This window comes from Centruroides vittatus, unplaced genomic scaffold (assembly GCF_030686945.1).
Source record: "Centruroides vittatus isolate TY-2023 unplaced genomic scaffold, ASM3068694v2 contig_1342, whole genome shotgun sequence".
In the NCBI taxonomy this organism is placed as follows: domain Eukaryota; kingdom Metazoa; phylum Arthropoda; class Arachnida; order Scorpiones; family Buthidae; genus Centruroides; species Centruroides vittatus.
Genome location: NW_027120854.1, coordinates 143,389 through 164,969, shown reverse-complemented (window position 1 = coordinate 164,969; position 21,581 = coordinate 143,389). Strand labels below are relative to the sequence as shown.

At 34.9% G+C, this 21,581-nt stretch overlaps 3 protein-coding genes across 3 annotated transcripts; 2 read left to right on the top strand and 1 right to left on the bottom strand.

Moving 5' to 3' along the window:
• Positions 1–5,021: 5,021 nt before the first annotated feature.
• Positions 5,022–5,708, bottom strand: LOC136990805 (general transcription factor II-I repeat domain-containing protein 2B-like). Its single transcript, XM_067289231.1, has one exon. The coding sequence runs from the start codon at positions 5,706–5,708 to the stop codon at positions 5,022–5,024; it is 687 nt and encodes a 228-aa protein (XP_067145332.1).
• Positions 5,709–5,959: 251 nt separating this feature from the next.
• On the top strand, positions 5,960–11,245 carry LOC136990816 (uncharacterized). The gene is made up of 7 exons (XM_067289247.1): positions 5,960–6,094; positions 7,027–7,136; positions 7,203–7,308; positions 7,485–7,570; positions 8,718–8,783; positions 8,851–9,029; positions 9,095–11,245. The coding sequence occupies exons 1-7, from the start codon at positions 5,966–5,968 to the stop codon at positions 9,904–9,906; spliced, it is 1,488 nt and encodes a 495-aa protein (XP_067145348.1). The 5' UTR covers positions 5,960–5,965; the 3' UTR covers positions 9,907–11,245.
• An 8,263-nt stretch (positions 11,246–19,508) lies between these two features.
• LOC136990804 (uncharacterized) lies at positions 19,509–21,095 on the top strand. The gene has a single exon (XM_067289230.1). It carries the CDS (start codon positions 19,509–19,511, stop codon positions 21,093–21,095), a length of 1,587 nt encoding a protein of 528 aa, XP_067145331.1.
• Positions 21,096–21,581: the final 486 nt, after the last annotated feature.

Genomic DNA, 21,581 nt, shown 5'->3' with positions numbered 1-21,581 from the left:
TTCCATATACAAAGTCCTCCCGAAAGCATCCTCCTCGGTAAATCACCCACGTGTCGTGTTGTGGTAAATAAATAAACCAAACCAAACTAACCATTTTGCCATCCAAACTAACTACTTCCGTTTACCATAATTTTCAAGATTTTTAATAATTCCCTTCCGATTTTAGTTATAATTGAAATTCCAGCACGCACTAACTCATTCGACGCCATTTTAAATATCTACTTGATTCAAGTCGCTTCAGTTCAAGTAACTTGACTAATGTGAACGAGCCTTATGGTCGAAAAGAATTGACCAAAACCAATACAATCGTACCCTAAATGACTCCCAACTCACACTTCGTAGATTAAGCTGTTTTTGTGAGGGCAAATTTCAGTGACGTGTGGTGACATTTGATGATAGGGAAGCTGTGCCGGCCCTGGATAGAATCGTTTGAAGCGTTGTACGATATTTTGGTATGTAGCATCCATGAGCGAAACCACGCGAGGTTGGTGCTCTGTAAACCGAATGCGTATAATTTGGCTACTTTACACGATTCAAATACTTTCGCCATGGAAGCTGTCCCGTATTCGACAATACGGCGCTTCCATTGGAAATATGCGTATATGAATCTATATTCGAATATACAATAGCCATTTTATTGTTTTCACTTGTAGTGTAGAAATTTGTAATAGGATACATAATGCGGTTATAATAAAATATTAATTTTAAGTAATTCAAAGTACGTTAAAACATGAAAATAATCGCCCAATGTGTATTTATATTTTAGAAATAACAAGGGAAGCTGCGCTTCCACAGCTTCCATGAACAGCACGTCACTGGCAAATTTCTATACTGAGCTGTTCTCGCCGAAGCAGCTCAATATGAGAAGCACTAGCGGCACAACCTGTAGTAAGCCGAAGTATAAATTCTGTTCTGAGAGAAAATACTCTAAAGGCTACTTTTGATCCGATGATGATACGGGATCTGTGGGGTAAACAAAGTTTGGGCCAAATCTGTGACGTAGATGTGATTGACCAAATGTAAATAAGCCGACTTTTAGGGGCAATCAGTTAGTTGCGCGTCAGGTCCTTTCGAATGTAGGTAGTGGCGGCGGAGACAAAGATGACAAGTATCTTACAAAAACCGTTTATTGTAACGTAAAATAAACTTACACTAGGAAAAAAATAGTTTTCCTTAAAACAATCGGTTGTTCCAACGTTCTAGACGTCGATGTTGTTTCTTGTTCGTCAAAGGTGCCCCGGGGCAGTGGCAGGTGGGGAGACTCGGTCAGTTGGCGTCAGCGGCAGAGTCTGACAAGGAGAGGGCACGACCTGGGAAATTCACTTTGGGATGAGACTTGGTATATAGGTAGTACTCCTTTAGGATGTTCAATCCTCAAAACAAGAAAGCGCAATGGCCAGCCAATTTTAAGAAAAAGGCCTTTAAAAATTCGAGCTCAGCTTATGTACTAATAAGTTTCGCTAGGTCGGCAGCTTCTGAGCAGCTCGGTTGACATCGTTCTTGGCTACCGCCAAGTCGTTCAAGGTTCAATCTCTGTCTCAATTAGTATTTTTTTTTTTTCTAAACATTTTTTAAAATAAGTATTTTGAATATATATAAATATTAAAATTTTATTATAATAAATAATTTCATTTAAAAAAATGTTTAACACATATTACATGTCATTTTAATTATAATAATACAAAATAATTAATAATAATAGTTATAAATAATTAGTTATGAAACAATAGTTTTCATTTATTATTCTATTGTATCAAATTTTTCAAAGGTTACTACTCTTATTAATTCTCACCACTTAAAAATAAAAAGTATAAAACATGTCTTTTATATTCATTCTTTACTTCCATTTTAACAAAAATAAACAACTAGAATGTTTCCAATTCCAACAGTATTATATAAATGAGATCCAATTTAACACTTCAGTGTGAAAAGTATCACATTAGACTGACATTTTCAACAGCAAAACAAGATTTTTCTCAAGGTCATAAAAATGCGCATGGACTTATGGACTGACCTGATATTTGGAGTGTCAGTTTACTTTTGGATTTCGAAGAGATCATAGTGTTCCGTAATATATCACACCATAATACAAATAGTTTCAATATTTTACAGTAAAATGTCTGTGAATGAAGATACTATGTTTACCAACAGTTGATGATGATGATTATTAATATACTTGTTAATTATTTTGTATTATTATAATTAAAATGACACGTAATATGTGTTAAACATTTTTTAAATGGAATTATTTATTATAATAAAATTTTAATATTTATATATATTCAAAATACTTTTTTTTAAAATCTTTAAAAAGAAAAAAAAATACTAATCGAGACAGAGATTTGAACCCTGAATGACTTGGTGGTAGCCAAGAACGATGTCAACTGAGCTGCTCAGCAGCTGCTAACCTAGCGAAACTTAGTAGTACATAAGCTGAGCTCAAATTTTTAAAGGCCTTTTTCTTAAAATTGGCTGGCCATTGCGCTTTCTTGTTTTGAGGATTGAACATCCCAAAGGAGTACTACCTATATACCAAGTCTCATCCCAAAGTGAATTTCCCAGGTCGTGCCCTCCCCTTGTGAGTCCGTAGCGGCATAGGTTACCGGTTGGACGGAAAACTGCGATTTTTGTTGACTAACCGTGTGCAGGTGCACAGTTTACGGAAAGTGAGTCTGTCCTTGAAGATCGGGGATTATATCGATCTCCGTTCTTTCTTTTGTCCATTCCGATTGGCTCTACGACCCTTTTTTTCGCTTTCCGATTGGTCCCTCGTCTGTCCCACAAGACCTGTTCGGGAAACGAGAAAGGTCCGTTTTGGAGAATCTACCCGAAACCATCCGTTAACTATGGACGGAAGGTGCCGATGGAACTTTGAAACCTGCGCTCATATTTTACTTCATTGTTGCCTAGACCAGGGATGTTCAACCCGCGGGCCGCGGGCCACATTGCGGTCCACTTAATATTTTTATGCAGCCCACTGCACCGTAAAATTTTTAGGTACAGTACGTTCTCATTTATTTTGATAAAGAATGTTGTAAAAATTATTCTCGTTTCACTAAATACACTTTGATGTTTAACGACATAATTGATGCTAGAAAACTGTACTACCCCACATGCAAAACATACTGTTGTGAACAATTTTTTTCGTTCATGAAAAACATCAAAACCGCTGAAAGAAATAGGTTGAGTGATTTCCATTTAACTAACATTCCTAGAATTATGACTAGTACCATAAATGTATTGCATTGCGTTTTATAATAATAGTTTTTTTTCCTCGTCTCTGTTTCGTATGACTTGCACGACAAATCCGACCTTTTGATCGGCTTTAACAATGGAAGTTTTTCTAGTTTAGTTTCAATAAATGTTTAATTCCAACCCGTTTTTGGAACCTCACACAAATAGTGAATGCGATGAAAAAGTTGGCGTTAATGTATTTGTATGGCCAGCCAAAGTTGACATACCAAAGGTAATACAATATTGTTCGGACTGTGCAGGAATAACAGCGGGTAACCGCAAGATGTTATGTTGTGTGCCAGAAGAATTCAACGTCATAATCCTGCCAAAAACACGAAATTGATGGGATAGGATAACGCAGGAAATGAGTGATCTGCCAAGAGAGATGCTTCCAGGAGACATAAAATAAGGGAAAGTGACCCTTATTTTAGGTGTCGAACACCCGAAGAAAACCTGGAAAATTCCACCATTGATGGAACGCGTGACCAACTTCAAATGTTCGGCGGTTTTATCCATTCGGCCTCTGGTATCACTCTTCAGAGTATAAAGCAAACGTAAAACCTTTTGCAATCATTTTGTTTTCTACATTTCAAACACTAACTTTGTACAAGTGAAAATAGTCATCGCCTATTTAATAATATAAAACCAATTTCGTGAAAATTATTGCCGAAATTGTAGCTTTAAAGCACAGACAACTGAACAATTTTACAAGTTATCCGTGCTTTTACCTAAGATAATTGTCTAATTTTTGTAACACTAAGCGAACAATAGTGATTGGAGGAGATTCAGAGTCGAAATCCAGTTCGGATACTCATAACTTACTACGGTAGATCGCAATTATTACTCGGAGATATCATATGATAGAACGGTGAACATCGAAACACTATTGCCAAAAATACGCCGAACGTAGCGTCATTTCTCACCTAGTAACAACTTTCTGAACAAACCCGCGACTTTTCAGTGTCTCAACGTCATATAACATCAAACCTTAACCACCGTTTTCCAGAGCAAGAAAATTTCACGATATAAAATTACTACCAAAAGTCACCACCAGGGAAAAATAGCGGATAGATACATCCGGGAATTAATCGTCTAGAACAGGGGTCGGCAACCTTTTGAGTCGGAAGAGTCAAAAATTACAATTTACAAAATTTCAAAGTTTTTAAAGAGCCACAAAATTTTTTCTTGCCAACAATAAATAGTACTCGCATAAATAAAGTTTTTTGATAAAAAAAATCTAATCTATTTATTCATAAGAAAAAATATCTATTTATTCATATATAAGTAGTGTTTTTCACAACAAATTAGATAATATATATATGGCATTATTAGATAATTATTTAAATAATAAGTAAAAAATTAAAGCAATTAAACATTTACTTAAGTATGCTGTGGTGTAACCCAAAACCTGGTGTTCTGTGTTTTTTTTTTCTTCTGCTTTTTTTGTCATTAAAGGTCTTTATTATTAATTAAACATTTACTTAACAACACTAACTTGTACTTCAATAACAAACAATTGACAAACAAATTCAATGGGAGAGTTGGCTTTGCATGGTTTTAGAAAGTTTGGATAAATTTGGCTCATGACTTGTTGTTTTAAGTTTCAAACACGACTCTAAATTTTCATTTGTTAGTTGGCTTCTTACTTTACTTTTAATTATATTCATGCAAGAGAACGCTTGCTTGCACGAATATGTCGATCCGAAGATAGTCAGCACTCCAAATGCCAACTTCTTCACCTCACTGTAGCAATCTGGAAGACTATTCATGCGTCGAATATAAGTGCCTCAACTCGCGGCATTTCTTTTAAAGCTGTCCACTTTTGTTGCGTTACGTACATACATTTCTGGACCTCCAACTCTTCCAACTTGCTCTTCAACTCTTGTAAATTTTCCACTCCAAAAAGCTTTACTTTTTAAATCGATCAATTGCATTTCCAGAGATCCAGTATCAATTCCAAATGGCTCAATGTGGATTTCGTTACTATTTGTGTTGAGAGGATTTACTATGAATGCTAGAGTGGTTTTGTTGGTTTTGAATTGCTCAAATCTGTCAGCAAATTCATCTTTAATTTTTTTTATAACTGTGCTGAAGTAATTCGTGTCAACAGTTGCACTGGTTTTACCGCGATATTGCTTTAGAAATTGAAAATGAAGTAATTTACCGCTCTGAATATCTTCTGCAAAAAGAATTAATTTTTCTTCAAAACAAACCAATTCTTCTACCAAAACATACGCTGGGTTTCCCTTTCCTTGCAGTTTTAGATTCAGCTCATTTAATTTCGCTGTGATATCCACCATAAAGTAAAATTTTTGCAACCATTTGTCGTTCTCTAATTCAGGGTGATTAATGCCTTTTTCATTTAGGAATGTATTTATTTCATTCAAGCACGAAGCAAAACGTTTCAACACCTTACCTTTGGAAAGCCATCGCACTTTATTGTGAAGAAGGAGGTCGGAATACTGAGTCTCCATTTCGTTTAAGAATTCTTTAAACTGACGATGGTAGAGTGCTTTTGACAAGATGCATCTCGTTAATCGATTCAGAACGATTTTTAAATGTTTTTTTTTTTTTTGATAAAATAAATAATATTTGCGTATGGAACTAAAGAGCCGCAGGTTGCCGACCCCTGGTCTAGAACATTCATTTTATCCGACGCTATTTTTTAGTTTCCGATTTTTGTCGTTTTGGCGCTGCGGTTCCCGTTGCTCGATTCCACTGTGGATTGACAATGCAGAAGTCGTGTTGTCGATCCAGTAAAAGAATCAACGATCCTTGGATCATTCAACTTTTCAGGTCCTTCAAACCCGAAGAGCTGCAGGAACAATCCTTCGGCGTCAATTGTTGTCGCGTGTTGGAGGTGAGTGAAGACAACAGTTTGCATCTAGTGTGACGTGCTTCGGGTGCATTCACCTTTCGTGTGTTTACTCGACGATACTGACAAGTAACTTCTCGTTTTCTAGGATAATTGATCAGTTTCCTTCCAATGTAACATTGTGAATATCGAATGCATTTTAATACACGGTTCACTAATGTGCTGTTTGATGCATACTTGAATGTACCTATTTGTATTTTATTCCAAACTTACTCGTAGAAAAACATTATAACAACTTTAATTGGATGCAATTTGTACCAATGATGAATATGTCACAAAGGCAAACACTTTGGCTCTTATATGTTTTTGGCATATCGTGAAATTTATATTTGGTTAATGTGCTTTTCATTACCTTTGATACGGTGTCTAAAAGACATTTGAAACGTGTTCTTCGTCTATTCAAATGCACCCTGTAATGACATCCTTTCTGGAATAATTTATCCTCCGTAATTTTCTTATCCGGTAAACCTACCCGACTCCGACCGCCGAAACGCCGTCTTGGGTCTAAGTCCTGCCGACGGAAGCGCCTCGGTAAAAACTCTCGACGAGAAACCCCGTCGTCGGAATGACGTTTGTGGCCCGGCAAAAAAATAACACGTTTTGCCCGTCGCTAGCGTCGGCAATGCACCGTGTATTGTTGGAACAAAATCCGGAGACGTTTGTGACTGCGCCGTTTATTCCGACGGTACTTATTGTGATTGTCGAGCTCTCTCGCGTTGTGATTAGATAAAGGAATCCTTTGCTTGGCAGAAAAGATTAAATATAGATTAAAAACTTTTTATAGTTATCAATATATTTTGTTCTTTAAAGAAATTTGACTGATTTTATTTTGATATTAAATTCAAGAGTATAAAAGTTGTGTAATAGGTGCTTTAATTATCTGACTAGCACCCACAATAAATAAAATTTTATTGCAGAATATAGAATTTTGTGAGGAGTTTGACGCGCATCTGATGCTGATAACAGATGGAGAGTATGCCGTCAGGGCACTATTTACGACAGATTCCGTGGAAGAATTCCGTCGGAGGTGAGTGCTGCTCCCCGGCATCGAAAGACGGAGACATAATGTATCATTTTGGCATGTGCTTTGCAGGGAGAATGAGCGGAATCCATCACACAAACAGACGTGTGAAATTCAGTGGACAAAAACAATACTGTTACTGGAAGAGTACAGAATAGTACACAGGATAACGTGCGGAGTAAGTCGAACGAGTTTTTTTCACCCGTATTCATTTATTTCTTAGAATGTAGGTATTTAAACATATTAAAGAACCATCTGTTGGTGTCCAAATTTTTACGTCGGACGTATTATTATTAAAATAGAAACGACGGGATTTTAAGTTTTATCAGAGTTTAATAATTTTTTTCTCATTAGAAATATGGAGAGTTAATGTTAAAAGTCAATAAGTTCATGCTGATTGGAAATTATCTGAACATGCTGGAAGTTTCCTCCTCTGTGAAGTAAGTTTGTTGTTACGTCTAGTAATATCTTAGTATACATATAATCAAATCTGGTATAAAATAATTTGGTAAAGTTATATAACTCGTAGTTAAAATGTGTCAATTTGAATTTAATTTAAGATCCTATACCAAAGCATTTTTGGACGATTAAGTGATAGAGGATTTTCCTATTGCCAAAACAAATTTATTTTTAACTGTATACAAACTAGTACACTAACAGTGTGTAATATGGCAGACAATATGGATTTACTGTCAAGTAGCCTGAAAAAATTGAATATTTTTAATAGACTTTTTAAGTGTGAATGGACGAATTGCATGCAGCTTAACACCAGAGTCGCATTGCGACTCTGGTGTTAAGATGAGGGCGTGACAAAATGTCAGTGGTCCCGTCCGAAAACCTGTGATGAGATCCGTCAATAATTCGGACATTTAAGTGATTTGCCAGAATACAACTAGTTGTTGTTCCGATTGTGCACGAAAGCATTCGTTTCTCTCCAGTAGCAAGAACGCAATCTGACACGCAGTTTTAATTTTGTCCATTACATCACCAACTGCCGTAAATAATCGGGCTATAAACGATTAAAGATTATAAATAAATTTGGCACTCGAGGTAGGCGTTAGGCGCCATCTCTTATTAAAATTAATAATTATAATAATTTAAATAAATTTAGATTAAACTGGAAGAAAAGAATCGGCCCGAAGCGGGACTCGAACCTGCAACTCCCGCTAACCGTGTTGCCAGTTATGCTACCAGGACCTTCGATCCGATCTCCTCTTCCAGCATACATAAGCCAAAGCCATAACCGATGTAATGGTTTAATATTATCGGGTTTAATGAGTGTTTAGTTATATTTAATTTTGTCATCAATTGGTTCAATAATGTGAAAAATTTGAGGTTAGATTTTCTGTGACGCATCAAACTAAGATTGCTAATGAGTTACAGGTTTGTTCAAACAAAGCAAATCTGTGCAGATTATGATTTCGAGTGACGAAATGTTGGCGATGGTTGTACGTGTAAACTGGTCTTTAGAACCATACACTTTAGAATTATAGTTCACAAAGCAAAATATAAAGCATTAAACATATATATTTTGAGGCTAATAATTTGTTATATTCTAATTGGAAAAATTTGTTTGATTATTTTTAGTTTAGAGCATATAAACAGAGATCCTGTAGTGCTGAAAAAATGTCAAGATATCTGGGAAAATATGCAGTAAGTAAATTATTTGCCAAACTCATTCTCAAACATTACGATTTTCACACATTCCTACTTAAAACAGACTGAATGCAGATTCTGAATCGTTACAACTAGATTTGGACAGCTTCTCGGACTTTAATAGTCAGAAATCGGTATCGATTCCATATAAAAAGACAAAAATATCTCTGGAAAACGTCACGTCGGCTAAAAGTTTTCTCGTTATATCGGAAAAGGAACAGGATATACTAAACTCGATACCAGGTGAACAGACCTTTTGTAAATTTCAAGTTTTGTAAAAGTAGTAACATAAATTTTATATATTTCAGGATGGAATGAAGAAATGAAAGTATCCTACACAAAGAGTGGGGAAGAGGGAAAAGTGAATTATAAAGCAGACAAAGATTCCTTTTGTTCCAATTCTCCAATTGTGAGAAACACAAATACCCATTTAATAAATCACAATAGCAAATGTGAATCAGATAGACACAATGATAAGAATTCATCTGTTAGGATCCATAATGCTAAAACTTGTATTTGTGAGGATGAGAATATTCCATGCGACTGTTTTGAAATCAAACAAAATCTAGAAAAAGAGGAAAGGCAACTGGAAAGTTTACATAATAACCACATATCCAACTCTAGCCCACAAATTCAAGACTTAAAATTGCTTCCGTCTGATGAAATCTGTGATGAAACGAATTCTGAAACTGCCGAAAATAACAGCTTAGAAAACAATTTAGTTCAATCTCAAATTTCCGTTCGGTCCGAAGAGGAAAATGACATATGCAGTCGAGAACATTTCTCGGACAATTCTGGAAGTTTCTGCGACAACCACGAGTCCACTTACAATCGCGTGTCTTTCGATTTTAAGAAGCAGTGCATTCACTTGTTAATGCCGAGGGAAGGAAGTAAAGAAAAAAGAGCATATTCTACTGCTGCCAATTCTTGCACTTCTCCAGAGAATGACAGTAACCCGAACAAGAGAATTAGAAACTCTTTAGCTAGTATTTTTGAAGATGAAGACGACAATGAAGACGGCATGTCTGTCATTGTAAATCACAACATACAGTGGAAATTTTCCACAGATTCCATTCGTACTATGAGGGACAAATTTACAGAATTATATTTAAAAAAATGAGCGTTTTTAAACTTTTAAATTGTTTCAACAGTTTAATTGTATTTTTGTAATGTAAAATTATATTTCGGGACATATTTTTATTCCTTTACACCTTAATCTAAATATATAAAATTACTTGTCCAGACTGAGTGATTGATTCGTCACCGCCCAGAGCAAACCGCCGAACCCAAAGTGGTGAAATTTAGTACGCAGTTAAGGTACGCCACGAAAACGCACACTAAGAAGGGATTTTTCGAAATTCCCCCACGGGGGAGAGAGGAGAGGATTAAGGCTTAACCCGAAGAACGGCTTCTACTGTACTATTTTAGATGTGATTTTTTGTTTTCAACTACGTTTAGTCTTCATCGAGTACTTAGATGTATTAAACTGATAACATTTCAGACATTATTATAAATATTTTTATATATTTTGATTTTTTAACCAAATGTTCAAACTGTTTTAAATTGGAATTTGTTCGATTATAGAACAATTGTAAACAGTTCATTTGATTCTCGGCAATTCTCGTCATTGCAGCAGTAGGAGTTATATAACAATTACTATGGTTGTTGAAATACTGAATGTAAATGGTGTTTGCTTGCAAAATCTGCCCTGGCAAAGTCGTGGGTAACAGCTAGTTTTACATATAAAAGACAAAATTGTTTAATTTTAAAATAAAGTTTTTCTTTATCGAAATTTGCACTGTTCTGCCACGTTTATATAACCAAAAACGTTCATTGTATGAATAATATTTATCAATATTTTACATCAGAAGTTAAAAATATCAACTTTTAATGAATAAATTTGACATATTTACTGTATTTCTATGGTACATAACATCCAAAAATATGTTCAAAAGCTTTAATTTATTCTATAAACAGAATATAAAAGTGGCATTTAGATATTTTGATGATTCGTGAAGATCTGTACATTTCCTGAAAAAAAAATTTTTTATATACATATGTATACAATAAAATGCATTTCTTAAATGTAGAGTTTAGTATGGAACATTCTTATAACATTTATCGACGACATAATAACGAATATCCCGTTAATGCAACGAACGTGCCTCGTAGCAAAGAAGAATTTTAAGAAAAATTAAATATATGTTTGTAAGAATGCCCCAAACTTGATATTTGAGAAGTTCAGAAGTAATGAGATACAAGTGAAATGAAAATTTACTTGCCAGTGTAGAAAGTCAGTAAACAAAGTTGTTAGCAATAATAATATAATTTTGAATTTTAACGAAAATATTTGTGTAAATAATAATGAAATAGGACCATTCTGTTGTTAGCTGAAGGTACTTTGTACAAAATTAGGTGATTAAAGTTCTATTTTATGAAATATATCAATAAAATTTAAATTATTGGGTTGTTTGGAAAGTAATTTCATTTTCTTTTGTGGGGAAAAAACAATTTTCTTATAATATATATTTTATTGAAACATATATTGAACATATTGGTCAAATGCCTGTTGCCATCTTTATAGTGCCATCATAAAAGTGATCTTTACTTACAAAAACTGATCCAAGTGATTTTTAACACCCTCATTTGAAGTAAATGTTTGTTTAAAAAATTTTGTAAAGACCGGAACAAGTAATAATCCGAAGGTGCCAGATCTACCGAATGTGGTGGGTATGGTAGCACATCCCATTTAAGCTGTAACAGTTACTGACAAATTACCAAACTTGTGTCAGATATGGCATTATCATGGTAAAACACTACCCCTTTTCTGTTTGATGGTATCACTCAATTTGTCATTTGATGACAGTACATTTTCAAATCAATGGTGAAATTGTTGGGTAGAAGCTCACAAAAAAGAAAATTCCCTAAAAATCCCACCAAAGAGCATCTCTTTCTTTAAGAACATGTGGAACCCATATATCAAGCTTTGAAACAAAACAAAGTCATTTCAAGTAATCATAAACAGTTCAATTTGACAAATTTAATCTCTTAGCAATTTCTCATATTGTTATTTGGTGGTTTGCTTCAATCAATACCTTTATTTTACCTTTAATCTTCATCAGCTTCAACTGGCCTTCCAAAACATGGTGCATCTTCAATATCAAAATTGCCAAAATGAAATTTTGTGAACCAGTTTTGGCACTGTTGACAGAACAACAGTGCCAAACCTGTTGTTCTGGCACTGTTGCACTGTCATGTTCCAGTTTAATATCAGAAGTTAAATTGAACTCGGATCGCACCAGAAGAACTCATGAAGAAGGTCCTAGAGTGGATCGAAAACTTTAGTGTTACATTTCTAAAATTAACTACAAAGCTATACAAGGCTAGTGTGACATATTTGTAAAAATACAGTACAACTAATTCTTCTAGTAGTAAAAAAATGAAGTTACTTTCCAAACAACCCAATATATATATATATATACATACAGTAGAGCATTGATTATCCAAATACCAATCAACCAAAACATTGGTTAACTGAAAGTGTTCCAGTCGGCAAATTCAAATTTCCGCTATTGCTGTAGCGCTACAGCACTCTCCCCCTCCCTGCCAACCTAAACTGTAGGCCTACTTTAATGTATTACTTTATGTAAGATATATATTTGTAAGATGTGTAATACAAAATAAATAGAGTACAGTTTTGTGTTTAATATATTTTTTCGTAAATGATCAGTTATCCAAACAACTCCAGGCCTGAATTGTTTCGGATAATCAATGCTCTACTGTATATAAATAATCATTTTATTTTTTTTAAAAAGGACTGCTTAAAATCATGTGTCAATTTAACTAATGTGACTGAAATAATTGTCAGGAAACTCATGATTATGTATATAAAATCTGAAACAGCTATAAACATTTAGCCAGAATAAAAAAAACCTTTTGTATATAAATTATAGAAAATCACAGATTATAATTTTGCTTCTGTCACTAACTTCTTGGAGGCAATATTGAGTTAATCAGAGGCAATAATTGCCTCTGATTAACTCTGATGCTTAGATTTGCAACTAGTATTTATACCAGTTGCAAATTATGCTAAAGGTAAGTCTGTTCTTAAAATGGAAATGGGATTAACTGACAAGAATAACCCATAATAACTAAGTTTTTATAAATATGTTTCTTTACGCAACGTCATACATTATTTGCATAAAGACGACATAACCCAGGATTATCTTCATTTGAAGCTATAGAAGACTTAGACTTAAAAAATTATATATTTTTATGTAAGTCTTCTATAGCTTCAAATATGTCTCTAAAAAATGTTCAATTGCTATGTTAAATTAGTTCAAGTGCTAATCCTATTATTTCATTTGCATTTATATGCAGTTCTTTTTTATTACACTGCATTCCACATTCTTAACTGATTACACAATGTAAGTCAAATTCATATTGTATTACAGAAGAAATTAATATATTTGGGTATTTTATTATAAAATTAAAATTTGATGATACAATGACAGTTTGGATTTTTAATTAAAAACAGTTGCAAAAGAGTGCCAAACTTCATTGTGAAAAATAATAATTATTGCTGATGATCATAAGTTTCTATCGAATCCAGATTTGTACGATTCTTCCATCAAATACTTTATACAAATTTACATAATCCAGCAATTTTGATTTATGATTGACTTAATTACCTTCAGACTATATTTAAATTAATTATTATTTAACTAAATGACAAAATTTCATCTAAATATAAATGTTTACATCACAATCTTGTGTTAAGATTAATTTTGAATTTAATTACCTAATTTTAGAGCAATATGGAGCATCACAATTTGAACCCATTACTCTGCTTACTGAAACAAGCAAGTTATCAACTATTTAATTAAATTCTGATTATTAATCTTAACACATGTCAGAGACATAACTATTTTTAGACCAAATTTTGTCATTTAATTAATTAAAAATTAACTTAAATGTAGCTTGATGATACAGCAATTTAAACTGAAATTGGTTTTGTTATATTGTATATTTATTTACATTATCAAAACCTAACAACTTGGATGATTGAATCAATAAAATTCATACATTATTTTTCATCTATAAAACTTCTTGTTTCTTTCAAAATTATGCACTGATATTTTTAAATTTAAAATTTCAGTTACCTCATCACCAAGTTTTATAATTTTATACAGTATTTAAACAAAATGGCAGATTCTGCTTTTAAGTTTGTTAATAACCCTACCAAACCATCATAATTAACAATATATTTCTTTCAAAAAATTTACCACTGAAATCATTGCAAAACTTTCTTAATATAAACTACCTTACGAATTCTTACACAATATACAATGACTACACTTCGATCATTGAAACTAAGGAATCTGGACTAGAGATAGGCAGTTACGCTGCCATTTTGTACTAATTTTAATAATTACACTCATTTTAAAATTTAATTTAATAATTTAAAATATTCTGGAAGATTGACTAAGAACAACTTGAACCTGCAACTTAAGGTAACTGTACAGATTTGTTTCCAGTTACACTAGCCAGACTTCCATCCAAAATTCTAAAAGTAATATCTATAATTATTAATATTAATTCAAAATGGCAATCTAATACCTACCTTTAGTCAAAATTATTTAGTTTCAACGATTAGAGTCTAGCAAAAATAGTCTGAAGAAATTTGGCTTTAAGATATTTGGTCATAATGATTGGTACTTGCTGTTATAAGATGATAAACAAACAAAAATTCTTCAATTATTCTTTTCCTATTATCTATCATTACATTTATGCGTAGCTGATGAGACTCCAGATTTTTTACATATAATAGTCTAAATTGGCTAAATATATGTCTTCCAAAATGAATGCTGTCATTTTAAATTTATTGTAATTATGTTAATTACTATACAAGAAGTATGCAACATACACCAATTGATAGAGTAACTGTCAAGAGTTTTGTTTCTCCATCTGCATTCAAATGTGTTTTTTCTACTACTAGGGAACACTGTAAACAAAAATGACAACTTGCACAAAGGTTTGTTTTTTGAAGGAGAAAACCAATCCTAAAAAGTTGGAATTGCTCATCATTGTGCATGTGGGTAATCTGTAGGAGCTGCAGGATTGTGGTTGCTGTGGGAGGAGCAACAATGAATATGCTATAGTGAGTATAGAAAGAATTTTGAGTATTGGATGTGTGCCACATGACACAAGGTGCATGCATTCAGAAATTGTAATGGACAAATGTGAAACTCAGACAGTTTCCAATGCTTTAATGTACTGTACATTACAATGTTCTCAGATAGTAATTAATATTACAATAATTTAAAATGGTAGAATTCTTCATTGAAAACCTTGTATATCCAATTACATGTAATTGGATATACAAGGGAGATTGTTCGGGGAAATTAAAGCACAGTTCTGGGGAAATTTTTGGCCAGAAAATGATATAACATTTTTTCAGCTAGTATGGTGATAATAAAATGCAGTAGCATCTTGGCTAAGCCTACACAAGTAATCATTAATTTGGTAAATTTACCAAAATATGGAAATCTTGTGTTTTAGAAGTGAAATTGGAACATTAATTCACTTGTTTCTGATTAGTTCAGTCACTTTTTACATTGCTGTCTACTGATACAATTATGCATTTGTAGTAGGACAAGTCAGACTCGGTTATAGAACCACAATTTCAATATTTATGAAAAACCGAAATCAAAACAAAAGTTTTAAAAGAACTGAAAAAGAGTTCTTTTTTTAAAATTCAAGTGTCAAAATTTCAAAATGCTTTTGACATTTGATTTTTCTTGAATGAAACGATAAAATTTCTTGTTGACTTGAATTAAAACAAAATATTCGCTCATTGGACTGGATTTTTAAAAAATTGTAGACCCATAAATTTCCACTGTTGTCAGTCTTTTCTTAATCTTGAGAATGGAGTTAGATAGATGGAATCTGAGACCAGATTTGGAAACCTTAGGGGCAGCAGGCCCTGATTAACTATATATGAACTTCTGATGCAAACTGGATGTCACATTATTTGAATTCAAAACTTCCTCTGAAAGAAGTTAATAGTTGACTGGAACAACTCATTGTTAAAGGAAAAGTATGATGTACAGGGGCAAGCCACAACTAATTTAAGGTGGAGAGCATATACGAGGGCTATTTTTTAAATAAGGTCCGTTTGTGAATGAAAGTGAGAATAATGCGCAATCACGGCAGTATGCATGCGCTTCTGCTCCGAGCAAGCTTGGTGTGCGTTTTGACGCCATTTGCAGCCATATCGTCTGTCTGTATGCCGAGCTGTAGAAGTTTAAAATGATTAAGAAAATTGAGTCTCCCGCCGACTGTGAGATACGATCTGTTATTCGATTCTTGAATGCAAGAAACTTGGCAGCAGCGAAAATTCACCGTCAGATTTGTGAAGTTTACGGTGATAATGCTATGAGTGACAGTAAAGTTCGAAAATGGGTAAGAATGTTCAAGGATGGGCGAGTTAATGTGCATGATGAGCCACGCCCTGGCCGACCTTCTCTGATTACTGAAGATTTGATTCGTGATGTGGATAACAAAATTCGAGAGGACCGACGATTCACGATTTCGACGTTATCAATTGAATTTCTACAGATTTCAAGATCAGTTTTGTATACCATTGTTTCAGAGAAACTGAATTATCGAAAATTGTTTTGTCGGTGCATTCCAAGACTGCTTTCTGACGATCACAAAACAAAAAGATTAAACAGTGCTTTATAGTTTTGACTCGATATGATCATCCACACAGTCCAGACTTTGCAGCCAGTGATTTTCACTTGTTTTGATACTTAAAGGAGTTCCTTGGTGGTCAACAGTTCAACGACGAAGAAGAAATGAAAACTGCAGTCGTGGATTGGGTTTCTTGACAGGCGGCAGATTTCTTTGAGGTCGGAATTCAAAAAATTGTTGAGCAGTATGACAAATGTTTAAACAAAATGGAAATTATGTAGAAAAGTAGATAAAAGTATGTAGAATATGGAAAAAAATATATTTTAATGATATTTACAGTATTTTTCTTCTTATAAGAAAACGGACCTTATTTAAAAAATAGCCTTCATTGTTTAAATTAAATAAAATAAAAAATGCAGTCCAGCATTGTGACAATGTAACAATAAATAATTGCTTGTTTCTACATGAAAAATTTTCAAATTAATAAATTGCATTTTAAAAAATTTTCTTGATTAAATAGCTAAGAAGAAGTTTTATCATAAATATATTTTCCTTTAATTTTTCATATTGTGATGTTAATATTTTTAATTTTATAATAAATTTTAGAAGATAAAAAATATGATTGCATTTTCAATGATAATACAGTAGAGTCCTGAAAACTCGGCCTAATGTGGACCGAAGAATGGCCAAGTTTGTGAAAATGCCGGGTTATCAGGAATGGGTTAAAAAAGAATAAGTATGAGTGTTTCCTCAGAAAATACTGTACTGTACTTGTATGTATTGTTTGCTTGAGAATACAACAGAGAATAAACTGCCCAAATACCCTTAAATAAAGGAAAAATACATACTTATAAAGGCATAATACATGAAAATGAAAATTAATGAATTCATAGTCATTCACGTCAAGTTACGCAACGGGATTAAGAAATCAATTAACCCTGGCAATGGCTGAGCGCGCGCCAGTGCCAGACACGTGGTGGAAGAGTGGGAGTGTGGCTGAGTTATCGAGTGCCGAGTTTTCAGGATAAACTGTAATAATAATAACACCACAAAATCTATTGACAGACTATTTTCTGTGCTGTGAAGGAGGTTGAGGACTGCTACAGTTAAACTAACCATTAAAGAAGAAAAGAGAGGCCTATTGGAATATATAAAACAAAATGAAGATGAAATGCCAAAAAAAGCTAAGAATGCTGAATTACTGCAAACTAAAAGAACAAAGGAAGTGCACCAAAAAGTGCAACTAAACAACTAGAAGAATAATGACCTACATGGCAATACCTTAACAGTATTGAAGGAAAAGTTGACACTAGAAGAAAATGTAAGTGGTTGAGAAAAGGGATTTTAAAAAAAGAAACAGAAGGCATAATTCTTGCTGCACAAGAACAAGCACTAAAAACAAAACACAGGTTGCAAGTAAACATGGACTGAACAGTCATATAATAATCCCTTCTGATAAGAGAATGAAGAAACTGTCAAATATATCATAAGCTTATGTAATAGAACTGTACTAACTTATATGTGTAATTACAGCACCTTTATCTAATCCAATTCACATAAAAAGGCATTAAAGAACATTTTTTAAAAAAAAATGTTGTGAGCACTTTCAACATATTTATAAATGTTGACTTCAGGCAGAACTGGAATAAAATAGCTTTTTGAACAGATTATTTTTAAAATTGGAACAAAAACAGCATTAGCCGCTTAGAACATAACAAGTTTAAAAATAAAGTATTGGATTTAAAATAGGCGTAACATCATCGTGCATGCACCTTACTGCTCAGAGAAGGCAGGAGTATAGAAACGGAGCTAATGCAGGTGTTTTAACTGTTTGTATAGACTGATTCAAATCCCAGGCAACTCAAGAGTGGGAGAGTTGCAAGGAGATAGCAGTATGGTGAAGAGGGTCTCCCAAATGTACAGTACACCAAATTCCATTCCTCACAGCACCTGAGCATCACCACATAGTCCCATAGTGGGATGTCGTGGTGCTGTACAACTATCTTGGAAAGTTTGGTGTCACAGCTGCCCCTGCGACAGAACATTGGTGCTCTGATATGCGGCTGGATAGCATCCTCGTGGTTGCCCCTAGTGGGTGTGCCCCAGACATTGGGTTTTCCAAGGAAATAGAATATACGCCCAACTTTTTTAGGATCAAAACCACATCCCTGTCGTTACATAAAAGCCTTCTCAAAGTGGGGCATAGGGAGATGGTTAAAATAAGGCATTTTGCCTAAAAATACGGCAAATCTGGGCTGTGAGGCGGCCACAAAATGGCAGAAAATGGATCCCCAATTCAGAGTTGGTAAAATGTTGTGTGGAAGGCACCAAAAAGATCCTTCTGATTAAAGGGGCTATAGCTATGTAAACATACAGTTGCAGCTGAAAGGCTGTGGCAAGGATAATTGGGGAAACAGTACCAAATTTGTGGTATACGGAGAATGCCAAACCTCCCTGGGTCTTGGAGATGTCCAAGTCTAAAAATGTAATCCTGCCACACATATCACTGTGCAAATGATCCCCAATTTTTATGTGAATTTTTCTTTTGAATCAGTAAAATTGTTGGTATGACATCCACTCCATGTTTTAAGTTACATTTGTTTCATCATCCAGTTTTGTGAAGTATTTGCTATTGCACAAACTGACTACCTTGAACCTCATAACAAAGTAGCAATAATGATTCACCAGAAAGTATGGCTTTCAGTACAGCAAGACTTGGTTTGATTAAAAGATAGAAAAAAGTCATTGAAAATGAGGAGTACAACAAATACTTTGGAGTTTTCAAATACATACAGATGGATAAACATCTGGCTCATAACACCCCAGATACTATGCTGATAGAAAAAAACAAACAAGATATAGATTATAGATAAATGAAAACCAACAACTTTAGTGCCTTTGACCGGTGTGCTTCTCTCTTCTTTCTCTGTAAAACGCAAACGTTTCGAACCTCGTTGGTTCTTCGTCAGGCGTAACGGAATTCTGTTCGACTCCTTAGTCCTCTTGAAAAGGGACACCTACAACTCCATGTTACAGAATCACATACAAGCCACCCAAAGTAACACCGCCGACCCCAGTGCCATCAGTAACCTCCAAGCCAGGATGAAACGCTTCGCCACCTCGAAACTAGCGAAACGGATGGGCTTCCACAACATCGTTACACCTGCACCGGATACACCCAGAATGTTTGCCTTCGCGAAAACTCATAAACCCGGAAAAGAACTCAGACCGGTGGTGGACAAGGCCAGAGCACCCACGTTCCTATTAGAAAAAGCCACTCACAAGTTACTTATTCCTCACCTGCAAGGGTATCCGCACACCGTTACCAACCCGGCAGATCTTGCCAATACACTCAAATGGTTACCAACACCTCCGAAATTTATAACCGTACTAGACTTTAAATCTTTATATCCTTCTATCAAACTCCCACCGGTATTTTGCGCAATAAGGGATACACTTATGAACATCACTCAAGACAGCACGTTACAACCTGACATCCTCGAAATGGCACACCTGATCTGCTTTAACTCGTTCTTTAAATTCAACGGCATTACGTACCAACAACAACGGGGTGTACCTATGGGCAGCCCAGTCGCAGGAGACCTCTGTGAGCTTGTGGTCAGAAAACTGGAATCAGAAGTCATTTCTTCTCAACGCTCACATATCCTCCTTTACCAAAGGTATATTGATGATATCCTTATATTATGGAAGGACATCCCAAATATCAGAGCCTTAGTGGACACCTTCAACGACAACCCATATGGATTAACACTAGAACTGGATCAAGCCCACCATACCCAAGCACACTTCTTGGACATTTACATCACTGTAGAAGAATCTTCCATCAATACGCAAGTCTATCACAAACCATCTACCGAACCTCTATATATACCCGCATTCTCCTGTGATCCTCCGCAGTACAAGATGGCAGCCTTTAAGGCGCTACTCAAAAGGGCACTCACGCATTCCTCCTCACAAGCTGCCTTCAACTCGGAAATGCAGCACATCAAGAATATAGCTAAACAACACGGATATCACAACATTGCACGCAAAAACAACTTTGAGGCACTACGGCTTCTTTCCACCCACACCCCTCCTTCCAATGGTTCCCCACCTAAATTTATACCGATCACCTACAATCCGGCACTGAAGACCATATACTACCAAATAGCGAAGAAAAAGGATATCCGCTTAGCTTTCAGGAGATGCCCAACGATTTTCGAGTGGCTTAGGAACGGAAAAGACGCTCCAGATAAAAACAGACTTCCGGGAATATACTCTATACCCATCGCCGACCACAGAGATAACAGCGAAGCCATCTACATCGGATCCACCAAACGCAACATACAGACGAGGATCAAAGAGCACAAAGCGGACATATTACACCATAGACAAAACACCGCCCTAGCAGTCTATTCATCCGATCCAGAAATAGAGCCTCTTTTCACCTGTGCCGCAATCATTCACCCCACGTTTCGACAAGATCACCTCAAATGGCTTGAAGCTATATACATCTTACTCAACACCCGCAGTAACACGCACTGCATCAATTTTAAAAAGGAGATCATCTTATCATCGGCTTGGGAAGCCTTTCTCAACAGATCCCTGACGTAGCGCTATACTCACATCGCACAAGTCTAATATGACGACATCGGCTACACGCGACAGCGTTCCAGAATGCAAATTTTTTCTAAAATTTTGTTGAACAGAATTCCGTTACGCCTGACGAAGAACCAACGAGGTTCGAAAACGTTTGCATTTTACAGAGAAAGAAGAGAGAAGCACACCGGTCAAAGGCACTAAAGTTGTTGGTTTTCATTTATTTTCACTCCGGTGTTGTTCCTTTATATATAGATTATAGATGTGGCAGTCCTAGGTGACAAAAGGGGCAGGAAAAACAATTAGACAAAGTCACTAAATGTAAGTTGCAAATTGAATTTGAATGAATGTGGACGAAGACTGTCATAGTTCTAACTGTAGTCAAAGCACTAGGAGCTATTCCAAGGGATCTAAAGCAATACCTGAAGAACCCAGAGCTTAACAGAATTGACATCTGTTTGCTACTTGGATCAGCACATATTTTGCATAAATATCTCTAAA